This window comes from Oryza brachyantha, chromosome 9 (genome assembly GCF_000231095.2).
Source record: "Oryza brachyantha chromosome 9, ObraRS2, whole genome shotgun sequence".
NCBI classification, from domain to species: domain Eukaryota; kingdom Viridiplantae; phylum Streptophyta; class Magnoliopsida; order Poales; family Poaceae; genus Oryza; species Oryza brachyantha.
This window is the reverse complement of record NC_023171.2, coordinates 11,139,521-11,157,242: the sequence shown is the minus strand read 5'-3', so window position 1 is coordinate 11,157,242 and position 17,722 is coordinate 11,139,521. Positions and strand designations below refer to the sequence as shown.

The 17,722-nt window shown below is 42.7% G+C and overlaps 3 protein-coding genes across 3 annotated transcripts; 2 read left to right on the top strand and 1 right to left on the bottom strand.

Annotated features, from left to right (window-relative positions):
* The first annotated feature begins 1,669 nt into the window (after positions 1 to 1,669).
* LOC102718204 (glucose-6-phosphate isomerase 1, chloroplastic-like) lies at positions 1,670 to 6,084 on the top strand. The gene is made up of 14 exons (XM_006660652.3): positions 1,670 to 2,340; positions 2,771 to 2,893; positions 3,017 to 3,115; positions 3,202 to 3,285; positions 3,755 to 3,898; positions 3,979 to 4,044; positions 4,133 to 4,201; positions 4,289 to 4,396; positions 4,511 to 4,563; positions 4,651 to 4,789; positions 4,870 to 5,026; positions 5,117 to 5,195; positions 5,504 to 5,570; positions 5,685 to 6,084. Exons 1-14 carry the CDS (start codon positions 1,801 to 1,803, stop codon positions 5,823 to 5,825), a joined length of 1,869 nt encoding a protein of 622 aa, XP_006660715.1. The 5' UTR covers positions 1,670 to 1,800; the 3' UTR covers positions 5,826 to 6,084.
* Positions 6,081 to 10,205, bottom strand: LOC102717924. Its single transcript, XM_006660651.3, has 6 exons — positions 9,833 to 10,205; positions 7,737 to 7,824; positions 7,426 to 7,580; positions 7,050 to 7,077; positions 6,848 to 6,956; positions 6,081 to 6,362 (listed from the first exon to the last, which is right to left on the bottom strand). The coding sequence occupies exons 1-6, from the start codon at positions 10,130 to 10,132 to the stop codon at positions 6,281 to 6,283; spliced, it is 762 nt and encodes a 253-aa protein (XP_006660714.1). The 5' UTR covers positions 10,133 to 10,205; the 3' UTR covers positions 6,081 to 6,280.
* A 1,158-nt stretch (positions 10,206 to 11,363) lies between these two features.
* On the top strand, positions 11,364 to 12,731 carry LOC121055369 (mitochondrial uncoupling protein 5-like). The gene has a single exon (XM_040527807.1). The coding sequence runs from the start codon at positions 11,480 to 11,482 to the stop codon at positions 12,416 to 12,418; it is 939 nt and encodes a 312-aa protein (XP_040383741.1). The 5' UTR covers positions 11,364 to 11,479; the 3' UTR covers positions 12,419 to 12,731.
* Positions 12,732 to 17,722: the final 4,991 nt, after the last annotated feature.

The window sequence follows — 17,722 nt, the reverse complement described above, 5'->3', positions numbered from 1 at the left end:
TAAGACTAAGCGGCCATTAGCGCTCAGCATGAGGCAGCAATATTGGGCTTTTCAAACGTGTGGGACGACCATTAGGGATGGGACTGGGCAATAATAGGTCAGCTGAGGTTCGCATTGACAAAGGAGGGGGGGGGGGGGGGGTGTTCTATTTTTTATTTCTTTTAGCCATGGAACTTTGCTCAAAGTCTATTTATCACTCAGCTTAAAGACCAGTAAATTATATATCGTTCTGGTTTTCATGTATACTACAGTAGTTAGTATTCATTAGCATGAGCTTAAGGGGGCGTTTGTTTCTATGGACTTATTTTTAGTCCCTAGTTATATCAGATGTTTAGACACTTATTATAAATAGTAAATCTAGACTTTTAATAAAACACATCTATAATCTTGGACTAATTCGTGAGACGAATCTAATGAGCCTAATTAATCCATAATTAGTCTATATGATACTACAGTAAACATTTACTAATTATGGAATAATTAGGCTTAAAAAAATCATCTCGTGGATTAGCTCTTATCTATTAAATTAAATTTTTTATTAGTCTATGTTTAATACTTCAGATTAGTGTCCAAACATCCGATGTGACATGGGGCTAAACTCGTCCCATCTAAACAACCCCTAAATTAGGTTAGTCTCATGGCTGTCGACCTAATTAAGTGACATTTGTCAACAACATATGCATAACAAGAGAATAAAGTGGGAAAAGAAACAAAACCTCTCAACAAAAACCTGTGCCAATGTATTTTTTTAATCCAGTTTTAAAAGTTGAGGCTGAAAATTATCGTTTTATATTTCAAGGTGAAAAATGGAGTTTGAGCAAAGTTCAAAGGCTAAAAATGGTCTTTACCTTATCATCGAAAATAAACTGGAGGTAGATTAGTGCGTCTGCAGGTAGGTTTCTGCAGAACTATTTGTGTTCCAAAGGATTGACGCAAACAGTCAAACATGCAGTTTTGAATTGCCTTTTTTTTTTAACAAATCGAACAATGTTCAGTACACGAGTACACGACAACACGGTCACACGTGCTGCACGATGGCCGTCAAAACCATGTCTCAAAAAACAGGGGTGAGACGAAAGCGCCATCACAATCATGCCACAATCCCTCGACGGCCCCTATTCAGCAAGGGAGAAGCAACACCACACGCCGTAAATTGCTTCTGCTCACTACACTTGCGATCGCGAGGGTCAACATCCAGCCATCCAATTGACAAGAACCAGCAAAATTCCAGAAAAGGTAACAGCAGCCGTTGAGAAATAGAAACCACAGCCGAATTAGAGATCAAAATTCAAAACAAAATTTAGCAAATATCTCTCGCTTTTTTTTACCGTGTTTGTATGTATGTAAGCTTTGTCCCGTACTCTGTCGCGTCCAACTCGCAAAAAGATCCCCAGGCCCACCTACCATTGGCACCCAGCTGCCACCACCTCTCGCCGCCGAGATTTTTCCGCGCCTGCCACGTGGGGCCGCCTCCCCGCCGTCGCTCGCAACGCGCTGGCGAGCCGGAGAGGCCAGATCCCACCCGTCGTGCCACGCCAGACGCTGACGTGTGGGCCACGGGGTTGCTCGATGACAGGTGGGTCCCTACGGGTGACGTGGCAGGGGGTCCACCTGTGTCTTCGTCTTCCCCACAGATAAAGCCAAGCCCCGCGATGCCACCAAACTCGTCGTGGACTCCAAGGCGAAACGAGACCATCGCCCCCTCTTCCTCTCTCTCTCTCTCTCTCGTCGGAGTTAGATGCGCGTGAGCTCGTAGGAGAGCCGGAGCGGGAACTACCTGGTGAGACTCCGGCGGCGGCGATGGCGTCCATCTCCGGCGCAGCGGCGCCGCCGTCGTCGGCGGCGTGCAGGCTCCGGCTGCGGCGGCAGCTCCTCCTCCGCCCTTCCCACCTCCGCCTCCGGGCGCCCCACTCCATCGCGGACCTCTCCCGCTCGTCCTCGTCGCAGCAGCCTTCCCCTACTCCGGCTTCGCCGCTCGCATCCAAGCCTGGGCAGAACGGCGGCCACGCCCGGGCCGCCGTGGAGAAGGACCCGATCAAACTGTGGGAGCGGTACGTGGAGTGGCTGTACCAGCACAAGGAGCTCGGCCTGTTCGTGGACGTGAGCCGGATGGGGTTCACGGAGGAGTTCCTGCATCGGATGGAGCCGCGGATGCAGCAGGCCTTCACGGCGATGCGGGAGCTCGAGAAGGGCGCCATCGCCAACCCTGACGAGGGGCGCATGGTTGGCCACTACTGGCTCCGCGACCCCGGCCTCGCCCCCAACTCCTTCCTCCGCACCAAGATCGAGACCACCCTCGACCGCATCCTCGCCTTCTCCCACGACATAATCTCCGGCAAGGTCATTGCAAATGTTCCTAGTTGCTAGAGATACTAATGACTATTGCTGCTAGGTGTCTGGACTCTCTGGAATTAGTTGGTTGTCTGGTGTTACTCTTCGATATCCCTAGCTCTGCCACAATAAAAAGGTTAATTCTGGATTGCGATTCCCCAATAGCGAGGCTAGGAGCGCATAAGCAGACGAAGCCTATTGTATATTTGTGTAAAATTAGTGCGCCTTTCAACTTAATTAAGCTTTGTGCGAAGGGTTGCATTTCAGAGAAGGTGGCACCTGCGTTTTGGTGATTGCCAAGAATGGGTATTGGGAAATGTGCATTGTGTAATAGATAGAGGCTTATCAAGTGTTGCTTATTTAGACTTTTGCTACTTCTTTTTTTTTTTTATATAATCTTGACAAACACTCTTAACTAAGTCATTTCTTGGAAATGCAGATTAGGCCCCCGTCATCTCCAGCTGGACGTTTTACCCAAGTACTCTCAATAGGAATTGGAGGATCAGCTTTGGGGCCTCAATTTGTTTCTGAGGCACTTGCACCTGACAACCCCCCACTGAAGGTACACCCCTACTTATGTATCCATGGCTCCATGCAATGTACTTTGAACTCATTTCCCATTTTGTAGATTGTGATATTACTCATGTAGCAGTAACCTCACCTCTTGTCCTGCTTGATGTCTCAGATAAGATTTATTGACAACACTGATCCTGCTGGAATCGACCATCAAATTGCTCAACTAGGACCGGAGCTTGCATCTACTCTTGTAATTGTAATTTCTAAGGTAGATGCCTTGTTCGTTTTCCTTGTTCACATTCTCTTCTCCCTTCTTCAGCAAATTATTATATTTATGCTTCTCTATGCTTGCAGAGTGGAGGCACACCTGAAACCCGGAATGGTCTGCTAGAAGTACAAAAGGCCTTTCGGGATGCTGGTCTAGAATTCTCGAAACAGGTTTTTACCTTGGACTCCTTTACTACTTTGATGTTCTTTATTGACAAAATGGAAAATGTACATTTGGGGCTAATTTAAACTACAATCGTAAGTACTCCATCTATCCCAAAATAACTTCATTTTTCACTCATTTCACACTAGAATACCTCTACTTTATCAAATCCCAGTAGAACTGTCCCTCACTTTATCTAGTTTTATTTTGCAATAGGGGAGCACTAGTCAAATTTCTCGATTTTATTACTTAAGCTGATGATAGAAAAACACTGGTACAATGTCGTTTCTCTTGTTTTTACAAGCAAACAACCAGTGTTTATAACTAGGGCATGTGTATGGGTTGCTCTGGATCCATTTCTGTGACATGATATTAACATGGATAATGTTACTCAAGATATAAAGATCATTATATATATATATATATATATATATAGTGGTAACAGATCATTATGTGACAGCATAAACTACTATGCAGGGTGTTGCAATTACTCAAGAAAATTCTTTATTAGACAATACTGCCAGGATAGAGGGATGGTTAGCTAGATTTCCCATGTTTGACTGGGTTGGTGGAAGGACATCAGAAATGTCAGCTGTGGGTTTGCTTCCAGCTGCTTTGCAGGTCAGTGATGCCCTTTTCTCCTTTATTGCTGAGAAATGAACTTTCATGTACTGTCAGATTAACACGAATTTGCTTGCCAGGGTATTGATATCAAAGAAATGTTAGTTGGCGCGGCACTAATGGACGAGGAAACCAGGAATACTGTGGTATGATACAAAAGTTCATACAGTTTTTTCTTTAGTTATAAAATTGACTGTTGAGGATATATCAAGATGTTGCTATCCACTCGTTCAGGTTAAGGAAAATCCAGCAGCCTTACTTGCATTGTGCTGGTATTGGGCATCAGAAGGAATAGGAAATAAGGTTTGCATTATTGATTACATCTTCAGTTTAAGTTTTTGGTCCTCCTTTTTTGTGCATTATTTTTAGTTTTGAGCTGGACATCTCCAGGATATGGTTGTACTGCCTTACAAGGATAGTTTGCTACTTTTGAGTAGATATTTGCAACAACTTGTTATGGAATCTCTTGGCAAAGAATTTGACCTTGATGGCAATCGGGTACACATCCTTCCCTTTTTATTATCACTGTAACTGATGGTACTCTGACTAGTTTCAAACCAAATTCTGTCTCCAATAGTTTGCCTCAATAAGCATATAAATATTGAATGGCAGGTTAATCAAGGGCTAACAGTGTATGGCAACAAAGGAAGCACAGATCAGCATGCGTAAGCTTTTGGCCCGTTTATCTCCAGCAATTAATGTAGAGTTGTTAGTTAAATTGCAAAATCTTATGTGGTTACATCTGGTTACAGCTACATTCAGCAGCTGAGAGAAGGTGTACACAACTTCTTCGTTACTTTTATCGAGGTTTTGCGTGACAGGCCTCCTGGTCATGACTGGGAGCTTGAACCTGGAGTTACATGTGGTGACTATTTGTTCGGGATGTTACAGGTTGATGTCCAGCTTTTAAGATATAGAATTATAATAATTCGTTTACCAAATAAGTGATAAATGAAAGCAATATTTTTCAGGGGACCCGTTCTGCTCTCTATGCTAATGAGCGAGAATCCATCTCTGTTACTGTCCAAGAGGTTACTCCTAGGGCTGTTGGAGCACTGGTTGCACTCTATGAACGTGCTGTGGGGATATATGCTTCTCTAATAAATATCAATGCCTATCATCAGCCTGGTACAGTTTTCAAAACAAGCTAAAGCTGTATAAGTATTCTTTTGTAGCAATATTTGTTCATATGATTTATTTGTGGTATGTGTTGTACAGGTGTTGAGGCTGGGAAAAAGGCAGCAGGAGAAGTATTGGCACTTCAGAAGAGGGTGCTGACTGTTCTGAATGAGGCCAGGCATGTCATATCTTTATTACATTTTTCTATTATTTCTCTACTGGTTTGTGCATAGTAATTTAAGCAAAAACAAATGTTCCTACATCACTTGAACATCTCTTTCTTATAAAACAATTCATAGCATGTGTAAAAATTCCAGCACATCTCTTAAACTTGTTTTATCACTATGTTCAACTAAAGACATGAAATTTCTTTTACTCCCTGTTCTGCATGTACACTCTTCGATGTCTCTTGCAATTCTGCAATTCTAGGTGGTTCCAGGATTTCTGTTGATTACTTGCTTTGTTCTTTGTTGCTATCTTTTTCAGCTGCAAGGATCCCGCTGAGCCGTTGACGCTGGATCAAATAGCAGAGCGCTGCCATTGCCCTGAAGATGTAATATTTCATTTCTGACCCAACTTTTCCTGTTACTATCGATAGATTCATTGCGAGCTGCAACTCAGACTGACCATTTACCATTTCATCGTTCCTTTTCATTTGTTGCATCAGATTGAGATGATCTACAAAATAATTCAGCACATGGCAGCCAATGATAGAGCGCTCATAGCAGAAGGCAGCTGTGGTTCTCCTCGAAGCATCAAGGTTTACCTCGGAGAATGCAATGTAGACGAGGATATGCTTGCTGCTTAGAGTTTCCGGTCTGGATCTGTGTAAAATTGGGTGGGCTTTGGAATAAAAGGAACGATACCGATGGCTGGGCCATGCATTGTTCCAATGAGCAATTAGTTTTTTTTTAATCGGTTGCAGATGGCATGACTGCCGCAACATTGTACTTTTAGAGTATAGATTTTATGTTGAATTGCAGACAAATAGCAGCGGGACGAACGTGTACCCCGCATGAATTACTTTGTTCCAATTAATGACTATGTCATCCCTTATACTTTTTTGATTTCCAACCAAACTAGCAGAGGTTAATTCCAACACTAACTTTATTCAAAAGAATGGTATATTGACAGTTAGGTCGAAAAAATATTAAGCTTACAGTGGCAGAACAATGAATAGAGCTTCTAGCATCAGAGTTGAAGTGCTTTTACATTAGTATTAGACCTCATGATGACGGGAAGCATTCCGGTAATAGCGGTCATTCAAAGAAATTTGGATATCACGCTGCACGACGTCCGAAAGGCTGTTGTTGCCACCTTAAGAACTGTTTGATTATGGTAGATGCTGCAAGGTTGAAATGAAGTTCTTGTAAATAAATGAGTGCAGGTAAGGCCTTTTTTTTTTTCTTTAGATACAGTTCAGTAACACAGTAGATTATGATATTTTGGACTTAAGATTGGAAGTGATATCTCAGATGGCCCTCATAATTTCAGGATAACTTTGTGAGGTTTGTCCACTAACCTAGCATAACCAGGTTGAAAGAGCCAATAGACTACATAATGGAGGACTGAGATGAATACTCAAGACTCGAGATATTTATTGACAGTATTCTGTTTGACGAGCTCATGGGCATCCTACAAAAACTTATGCAGTGTGCCAAAAGGCTGATACTGAAGCTTGGATAGGAAACTAAGTCCTATTGGGATGCTTCCAACACTTTAGTGACAAGAAGATTGATTCAACACTACTCAACTTGGAGGCTATCCTTGTGCAAGCGAATAATATGTAAAGAATATTGACAATAATAAGACACTAGTGGAACAACTTACCCAATAGCTGTGGCACTCCATGAAGCTACATTATAAATAACTTTTGACCCATCCCATGCCTTCCTAAGTTTACCTTTTCTCTTTCGAGCTGAAAATGTCTTCTTGAGGGCTGCCAAAAGAATGACAAGCAACTTCAGCATTGAAATATTCATCCCAATGATTGAACTAGCCATTTATCTGAATTAAGAAAAGAGAAACAAACCTTTTCTAATTTGATCGGGGGAACATTCCTGTACAGCATCAAGTTTGAGGCATCAAATATATGAAACATATCTCACGCACAAACAAATGATAGTCCAGTGATGAATTTTAGGCAGAAAAGCGATATATAATACTTACAGGAACATAAACAAAATTAAGACGAGGGCAAAAACTAGATCATGTTCAAAATATGGTGAGTGGGACATATCTTATTTAAGAGGTAAGTACATGATATGCACTACATAAAAACTAATGATTCTCGAAATTATCACAGTGAACAAGATATTAAGCAAGGTTATTCAGTGAATCATGGGCAATGAAATAAGAAAACTGATGTATAGATTGGAGTAAAAATATTAATGATAGGGATCACTCACATTGGCTGTTTTAAGCGATGATATGTATGTGGCTACAAAGAAAGCCATCCCCTCAGTTGCATCATCGTTCTTAACAAGAACGTATCCATCATCAAAGTCATCACCTTCCCACGAATCTACCGCCATTACTATATTCCATGATGGATCTTGTTCCACTGTGGCAAAGACCAGTCAATGAAGTTTTGGAGTATGGTAACCCTCCGTTGCAGGGGAATTCATAACATACAAGGTGGAAACCGTTATTTCAGCTTCCATATATGCGATAGCTTACACATCATAAAAAATAACAAATCCATTCAGTAAAGGCATACCTGCGTCTTTTTGATACAGTGACTTCTGAATTTCATCAACTTTTTGAAAAAAATGGGGTGATTCAAATGTAGATTTAAGATCACGTATCTGCAAAGATAAAAGTAGTAATTCTAAACTTAGGACAGATTCACATAAAAATGAACATAATGAAACCTGAATATGCTCTGTATCACATGAAGAGAGATCTATATAGTTGTAATGAGACTAATCAGTTCTTCACATTTCTACTCCTTATCCCCTGTTAGGATGTTTTCTTTCTGGTATATAAAACTACAAAGATGACTAGCCTAAAGTAGCACATATATGTTCTTACAGAACTGAAAACAACGTTAGCAGGTGAAATGTACTTGCTCCAAATTTTAACGTTTGACGCCATTGACTTTTACGTACATATTTGAGCATTTATCTTATTTTAAAAAGTACGTGCCTATCATTTATTTTGTTGTGATTTGTTTTATTATTTGAAGTACTTTAAACAGAGCTTATAAATTTGAATATTCACATAGACTTTTTGAATAAGACAAATAATCAAACATATGCCAAAAAATCAACAACTTTAAACATTAAAAAGCAGAATGGGTATTTATTTTCGAGGATTTACACACATTCATAACTATATAGAAAGAGTTGTTCTATATTTCGGTCTCTTACCAAAACTGGATTTCCACTTCTCCATTCATCACTAAACCACTAAACATGCTTGTTTGGCTGGAAACTAACATCTACATATATAGTTTACTAAGGTAACTAACTTTTTGTGTTCCCGTCCGGTGGCAACTGCAGAATTTTTTTGTTGGGTGATATTAACACACACACTCCTATAAAAGGAAATAGTGATGATGGGGAATCTGTCACCTACCTCACCACTAACTTCCTCCTATTTTTTGAAATAAAAAATAACTAAGACCTATATATCAATTCATTTTTATTAACTCTACTTTCATAATATGCTAATGATATGTTTTAATAAAATCTCGTTGCAACACATAGATTTTATATATATATATATATAAATTATATCTTACTATTAGGTGTAGCTACTCCCTGCACGTCTACGATGAAAAACATTTTCATAACTGTTTCTGCTCCCACCCAACAGAAAGTATGGACACTATTAAATCTCATGTGAATGATATAACTATATGTATAGAGTTTGTACTTTTTGTTGGAAGAGAGAAGAAATATGTATAGAGGTGTTTCTGCACCTTAGACATGAAGAGAGTAGCTACACCTGGTAATAGGATAGAGGCTTCATATATATATATATATATATATATATATATATATATATATATATATATATATATATATATATATATATATATATATATATATATATCACACAAAATTTGAATATGGAATAATATCTCATCACCTCATAAATCCACTAAAATTCTAAAGTTACAAAAGAATATAATATAAAATATTATATATGGGGGTTCTTCTTGGTCAAAATGAAGGGTGGTCTAGGGACCACTTGGACCACCCCTAAACCGCTGCTGTTGCCATACATTTGTGGCAAATGAAATAATTAATTAAGCTTAGAAAGAAAATATAGTAAATGATACGTGGACCATGCGACTAAAAGTACGCAAGTTAGAGTTGTGACAGAAAACAAACACTAAACACTATTGCCTGAGGATATGTGTGATAAATTTTTAGTTAACAACCAAACAGCTAGACGGAGCAGACCAGCTAGGCATGTCTTAAAACTGCATCAGTATGTAGTATTGACTAACTAATCAACACGTGCAAGTGTACATCATGCTCATGATATTATAGTACATAGGATTCATCGTATAAGTATATGAACTAACTCCATACAACAAGCCACCCTTCCTTATCAAAAATTACTATCACACCAATGCACTAGGCCATCAAAGAGAACACGAAACAGTAGTATTGAACCCGCATTGCGAAAACAAGGCATATCACGTTGACAAATCTAAATGCATGACTAATCGAATTAGTTAAATGATAAACTGAACATGTAGCGAAGTTAGTTGGATCATCGCAACTCGGAAGCAGGTTGCGGCAAATTAATGCCAATTGGCAGCAAGTTGACACCAAATCGGAAGGAATCACGACTCCTCACCTGGCCCGTCTCACCGTCAGAGTCGCCCGCCAGCGACAGCGCCGGGTCGTCATCACCAACTCCGGCTCCTCCCCCGTCGCCGCCTTCCTCGCTATCCGTCGGCTCCTCTTCTCCACCGTTAATGCCTCTCGGGGAGTCGTCAGCGCGAGACGCGCCGAGCTCGCCGCCCTCGCGCAGGCCATCAAGCGCCCGCCGTAGCTCATCCAGCACCGACTCCAGCGTCTCCCTCCGCAGCTTCATCATCGCCGGCGACCGCCTCGGCGCCGCAGCCGGCGAGGAGGCGGAGGAGGGCTGCTCCATCGCGGAACCCTACCACCGACGGCGGCGGCGGCGGTGTCAGAATCGAACCTGATGGTTGAAATCGCCGCTCCGGATTTTGTGGGGGAGGAGGGTGGGGTCGACTCGAGTCAGTTATTTACTACGGTTCGTGTTCCGCGTACACGTCACGTGACGGGCTGCGCGACGGGTGAGTGGGCCCGATTAACTGATCTCCACGTGTCAGCGAATACTTGTCCTCCGATGTGAGTTGTGGTGTTTGGACGTGCCACTTGTACCGTTCCTACTACGTGACCGGGATGGAAAAGGGGAACGTCCCGAATTGGGCATTTTTCTCTTTTGTCTCTTCTAATATCCTTATAAATTTCTTAATAAAGTTCCTAATATAATACTTTCTTCAGTTTTTTTTACGCCGTTGATTTTTTAGTTTAGGTTTAACCCTTTATCTTATTCAAAAATTTTCTCCAAATAAAAGTTACCTTAGTAATAAATCAAATCATAATAAAAAGCCAATAATTATATACTTTTTTAATAAAATGAAGGGTTAAACGTAAACCAAAAAATCAATGGAGTCAAAAAAAATTGGAGTAATAATTATTGTTTTAATGAGCATAAAGTTATAAACAAAGTCAAGGTTTAGGCTAAAGTTTGAGGGGGGAAACAATGAGAAGATACAGAAAGTGAGGTGAGATATTAGTGCATAATTAATTATATTAATCATTTCAGAATTGGAATAATAGTTTTAAAGCAATTTCTGCAGTCTTAATTATAGTATGCCCCATTAGCGCTTTGTATGAAGATTATGAGAAATTATTGTTACGTGCATAGCATTTGTGCTTTGGAAAATTGATTATTTATTACTGCTCCTCAAAGTAGCACGATACCTCTCGGTTCGTAAATATAAACACTTTAGGTTATTTAGCAAAGACTAATGTTTGGGGACTCTATTTCATTCTAGTAAGTTAAAATTTGAAATTTGATTTTGTTTTCATTCTAGTAAGCAGAAAGATTTCAATCACCCATAAGATTCAATGAAACAAATCCAAGGGGGGCGTCTATTATAGTAACCAGAAAGAAAGGAGAAGGCATTTTAGGCGCTGGCAGCCTGGCATGGGCATGTCCGCATGTTGCAACTAGGGTTTCCAGCTTCGAGCATCCCCTTTCGTCCATGCAAACTTTTTACGGCAAGGCCCGTGAGCGAGCCCACCACGCGCCTCGCCTCCCCTCACCTCCCGTTCTCCTCGCGCCCCCCCCCCCCCCCCCCCTCCTCTCTCCGCGGCCGCCGCCACGCGATCCACCCTCGCCGTCGCGCCCCCCATTTGCACATCTCCAAGGGCGCAAAGAGGGAAGAGAGGGCGCTGGCGTGGAGGCATGGGGCTGAAGGGATTCATGGAGGGCGGCGGCGCCAGCGTCGTGGCCGGCAGCTGCACGCACCCGCTCGACCTCATCAAGGTCCGCATGCAGCTGCACGGCGAGGCGGCCGCTGCCCGGGCGCTTGCGTTCCCTGGCGGCGGCGGCGCGCACCACCACCTGCAGCCGCCGCGTAAGCCCGGGCCGATCATCGTGTGCGGGCAGATCCTCCGCGCGGAGGGCCCCGCGGGGCTGCTATCCGGCGTGTCGGCGACCATGCTGCGGCAGTCGGTCTACTCCACGACATGCATGGGGCTGTACGACACGCTCAAGAGGAGGTGGGAGCGGGACGGCGGCGCGCCGCTGCCGCTGCACCGGAAGATCGCGGTGGGCCTCTTCGCTGGTGGCGTCGGCGCGGCCGTGGGGAACCCCGCCGACGTGGCCATGGTGCGGATGCAGGCGGACGGGAGGCTCCCGGCGGCGCAGCGGCGGAACTACCGGAGCGTCGCGGACGCCATCGTCCGGATGGCGCGCGACGAAGGCGTGTGCAGCCTATGGCGCGGGTCGCCGCTCACCGTGAAGCGCGCCATGATCGTCGCGGCGTCGCAGCTGGCCACGTACGACCAGGCCAAGGAGGCCATCCTGGCGCGTCGCGGCCCCGGCGCCGACGGCCTCGCCACGCACGTCGCGGCCGGCTTCGCCGCCGGGCTGGTGGCCGCGGCGGCGTCCACCCCTGTCGACGTCGTCAAGACGAGGGTCATGAACATGAAGGTGGTGTCCGGCTCGCCGCCGCCGTACTCCGGCGCCCTCGACTGCTTGATCAAGACCGTGCGGTCGGAGGGTGCGATGGCGTTGTACAAAGGGTTTGTCCCGACGGTGACGCGGCAGGGACCCTTCACCGTCGTCCTCTTCGTGACTCTCGAGCAGATTCGGAAGTTGTTCAAGGGCATCGACTTCTGAGCTCTCTCACTGACCAGGCGACATGACGATCGCCAAGAATGATGCACATGCCGTTGGCGATCGTCAAGAGTGATGCACTGCCGTTGCTATGATTAGGTTATCATACCAGCTAATTTCCAATTAGGATTTTCTCCTGCAAGACTCACCCCAACGGTTGCAACAATCCAAGATGCACTCGGGTTGTACCGGATTGACAAACACAAGCTCACAACTTCCTGTGGAATTTTTGATGTGGCGCTGTATTTTAACCATGTCAGGTGGTGTTTGAGATAAATATGATGAATGGAAGTACTATCTAGTTTTGTGACTGCAATAAAAATCCTACTTTATAAATGTCTCGTATGATAGTAACTTTTATATTGAATTTTTTTGCGCAAAAACACACCCAAAATCTACAATTGAAATTCAAACATATAATAGTCTTTCACAAGTGAGATGATCGGTAGTTATCACTTATCAATTGCAGTTGCAACATATAATAGTGAACTGCTGATAGGTTGTCTCCAGAGCAAAAAAAAAAAAGGTTGTGAAAAAGTTCACTGATGATAATTGGGTGCAGATGGAAGTGCTGAATCTGCAATCGCATGTATGTTGTAAACGGGCTGCTGGAGGACGCTATTTATGGTATTTTGGACTTGTAACAGACATGTAAGAGGATGCTGAATGCAAACTTAGAGCAAGTTCAATAGTATAGCTAACTACTAGCTCCAATTCATCTATAGTCAATCTAATAACCAACCCCAACCCATATAATAATTATTATGTCTTGGAGTCTGTGTGCAGCAATAGCACTCTTATCTCTTCAATACCTAGAGGAAAGGACGGTACAATTAGCCAAGAGAGTGAAATTTCCCGTAACCATCCTGAAATCAGAGTTCAAACAATTCGAGAAAATGCGGTGCCCGTCAACCAACAGAGTGAGAGGACTCGATGGAGAAATTAAGAGTTCTCGAGGATTGGGGTATAGTTCAGAAGATGACACACGAGAAATAGATTACAGAGTGGCCACGTTCTTTAATTCCCATCCTTTACGGCATGCGATCTAGGGTTTTCTAGCTAAAGGATGAAGTGAAGTGTTACTAAGATCTTATGTAACCACTAGGCTACAGGCCCTTTCGCCTATTGTGTCTGCTCTTAGTTGAATAGTTGATCGATGCAAATGAATAGAACAGTTAAAGACCAACTATGCATATCGCTGCAAGTGGCGCGAATCTTGCCGCTAGCCTGCTGGGCCGACCTGCGCTGCCAGCCCACCAGCAGTGTCCACAAGCCCATATTGTTTTTAATGGGCTGATGCAACGGACCAGATAGGCCCAGCAGCACCACCAACCCGTCCGCAAGAAACTACTCGCATCAGCCAACCCTAGCCACCGCTCCCCTCGCCGATCCCCGTCGTCCTCTGCCACCACCGGCGTGGCTCCCGTACTTCATCCATCAGATAGTCTATGCATAATTGAAGGGATATGTGCTCTTACCATACTTCATCGTAATACCTAGGTTAGAATAATTTACACGCATCGTATTTGGATTATTCCATCAGGTCCTCATCCTGAAATGATGCAACGATTACTTAGCCAGTCATACTGCCTGGCGACATAAAAGAATTCCAGTACTGTTAAGATTCAAAATCTACATGTGATTGCTGAAAGGCTATACCCTTCCTTTGGTTGGTTAAAAAAACATGAATGTAACTCAGTTCATGTTCTATACACATTGGGGAAAAAAAAAGAGAGGCGTTTCCAGTGCAAAATTAACACGGGCAGGAGAACATGCAAAGCATGACTTCTCATGGTTCGGCAGAAAATGCATCATATAGATTAATCAAAACATAGAGAATGGGTTGACATACAATTGCATCACCATGATTTTTTTTTGAGGATCAACATGAAAGAAACAAGTACTACTACTAACTAAACCTTAATAAAGCTTGGTGTTGGATTCCTATGTCATAGGTATTGGGCCAAGGCCCATGGAGCCAACTCGTGATGGGGAAACAGTACTCAACACACATTCACACAATGAGTCAAGAGCACATAACACCAAATCATCCCAATGAAGATACTACTAGAGAAAAGATGAACATGCTGTAATTATCAAGAAGCATGAAAAGGATAATAGGCTGTGATTTCTAATCCCAATAATCATCTAAAGTGGGGCAAAGTACCATCTATTTGCAGGTAAAACACAAAACGTCGTGTTCAGGATAGCTCATGAAGCAGAATGGGAAAAGTATATCTTTCAGATCTCCAAAATCTTCCAGGATATCAAGACAACCAGAAGTTAGCTAACTGCCACTATCGACAAACTGCAGATTCAGCAAGACAACATGAGCAGATATTCCTTTTGCTCCAGCAGATTTACTAAAATGCTGTTGGACTTCATATAAAGCAAGTTAATGGTGCAAAAGTGGCCCATAGTTTCTGTTCGGTCCAGTTATGATGATATGTTACTTCACTGAAGGGCAGTAGATAGTTACGTTTGGGGTACTGGATCATGTTGCTACCAGTCTCAGGCTCTAGTCTTGTTCGGGGATAGTATTTCCTACGGATACGTTATATTGAATAGGAGAGCACAGGCTATGTAGAGTTGTAGACATTTGAAACCTGCAAGAAAGAGGCATAATCACAGAAGTAATGTTCAAAACATAAAACAAGAGAAAGGAGGCATCTGTATGTGGACATAGCCACTTTAATAAGGTGTGTGGTGAAGCAGGAAAAAAGGATGAAAGTTCATGACAAAGGGCTCCAAAAATGCAACACAAATGACAAGCTGGCAATATAATATAAAGAGCGGACATCGAGACATGTCCTGAACTCCTGATGCAAAACTGAGGAAGCTCACACCAAAAGAAAACTAAACGCTGCTAAGGGAATCATTTGTGCCTTTTGATGCTCAGAATAATTTGCTTGACTGCTAATAACTGCATATTCTGACAATCTGCGCAGTTTATTTCAAGAGACGTAGTGCACTCCTTGTCAAGGGGAACTAAGCTAGCTCAACCATCACGGAGTTGTTCTTCTATATGGCCATAACCCAATTTTGACAAATACTAAAACCAATCAAAACATCTAATTTTGCTATCTTAGTTAACAGTAAATCACATGCTTCCATTAAAATCCAGACTGCTAACAAGCAAACAATGAATCATGTCCAAGGGGTCCAAACTCCAACCAATGGTCATTTTTCATAGATATTCAATTGAGTTAGATGAACCAAAGGACTATCCAGGCAGCAGGTTCCAGTTGGTTGGACAAGTGAAGCATCCAGTGGGCTTAAAGAACAGAATTTCTTGCCTGTTGGATTTGGCCCACTTGCAATGTAGGGCCTCCACAAGAATAAATTGCGTAGAGACAATCCAACAAACAAATTTGTCTGCATTCCATCACTTCAGTCTTCAGGTGCTATGTACTCAACCAATATTCTCACTTTAACAAAGTTACTTTTATTCTGTGCAGTTTAGGTCCTCTTGGATTCTCTCGGTAGGTAGTCTACTAAATTTCCAAAAAGATGATAGCAGCTTCATCAAACAGAGCAAATAAGGACCAAAAAGCAACTAGGCACCAAATGATATTTTTTATAAAAAAAATCGAAATGCCATATTCTGATCCAATGAGCAATATTCGCACACATAACTTTATGTAATAGCGTAAGTGGTCAGCTATGGAATGTAATTAACTAGCTCATTTTAAGTTGTTTAAATGGTTAGCAACACTACCAGACGCAATCGGGTTGACATCTCAAATCAGAATGGCACCTTATGGTAGTGTTGTAAACTTGTAGTTATCAGAGTATTTCAACCAATAGCTTCAACTAGCTTATATCTAATGACAACAAACAAATGTCTAGGTTTATTTAATGAATTCTATATCTTACTAAAAACCACTTGTAAGTAGAAATAAAATAACAGAAAATATGCCAATTCTACTCCACTTGAAGATTATCATTTCTATAATCAACAGTAAAAAGTGTTGATAGAAATTTTTAAAAGCCACCATGCTGGAACAAAAATGTGATAGACTACATTTCCATACCGCCAAGTGCAAACCCAGATGTCTTTAATCTAATGTAATTATTCAAATTGTTTCGTCCTTAATAAAAGGGAAGGGTATTGATCAAAGTGACACTGCAGTTATCCCCTCATTTCAAGGTGACTACATTTCCATAAAAGGGAAGGGTATTGATCAAACTTGTTTCGTCCTTAATAAAAGGGAAGCATATTTAATTAACTGCAACCTATATTTGAAATGAGCTGCAAGCCTGCAACACATGCATATAAAGAATTAAAGATAGAAATGAACCAAACTCTACGTCATTGTCAAGTGATTCAAAGCAAACTACCCTGCAGACTGCAGTTATCCCCTCATCAAGATAAGTGAATTTTATCTACTTGCAGAACTATCATTCATTCATATGCAAACTGTATTTACAAACTAATGTGCAGTTATCCCATCATAAAGATATTTTACTTATCGTCTACTTGAACCAACAAGATAATGGAAGCAATACCTTTTTGCAGCTTTTAGAACTAACTGTAAACATGAAAAAAAAAGTGGCCACTAGATAGTGAACAACTAGGACACATTTTTCTTGCAGTTCTTATCATCACTTAATGATCAAACCGATATCATTCTTAATCAAAGCAGTCATTAAACAAATCCGAAGTCCGGTGAGCCCCTCACCCTATGCTTACTGTTCTACAAGCTCCTGAAGAATTTCCACCCCAGGCCACACTAATAAACTACCCATCACTCCAGTGCAAGCCTCCCAGCCCCACCTAAGTAGCAACTGAGCATTCAATTAAATACGGCACAACCTGAGCTCACGGCGAATCATCACCCCTTCCCCACCGATGATTACACTGGATTCTGGAGGGACACCAACACGCGAGATCGCTCAGACGCTGCGGCATTGCATCATCAAGCCCCCACAAACCCCAACCACCCCGGCACATGTGTCGGAGTAAATTCCACTCCCCCCACCCATCCAACAATCTCCCTTGTCACCTTGCACTTGTTGCGTTCCCCTGGTCTGGTTCCAAGAAATTTAAGAACATTTGATGCCCGCCGTGGTCCTGGGTCTACGCTCGCGTGCGCGCTGCAGAGGTTGCTATAACAAGAAAGCTGAAACGTCGGCGCGGTTTAAACAATGTGGGATCGGATCGCCATGGATGGATGGATTGGAGGCTTGGAGCTAATCAAATCGACCCATCGACACCTGGATGCGCGGCATCGGAAAGGGGGGAGCAGAGAGACGAGAATGGGGGATTAGCGGATCTTACGTCGCGGACCGGCTCCGGCGGCGGCT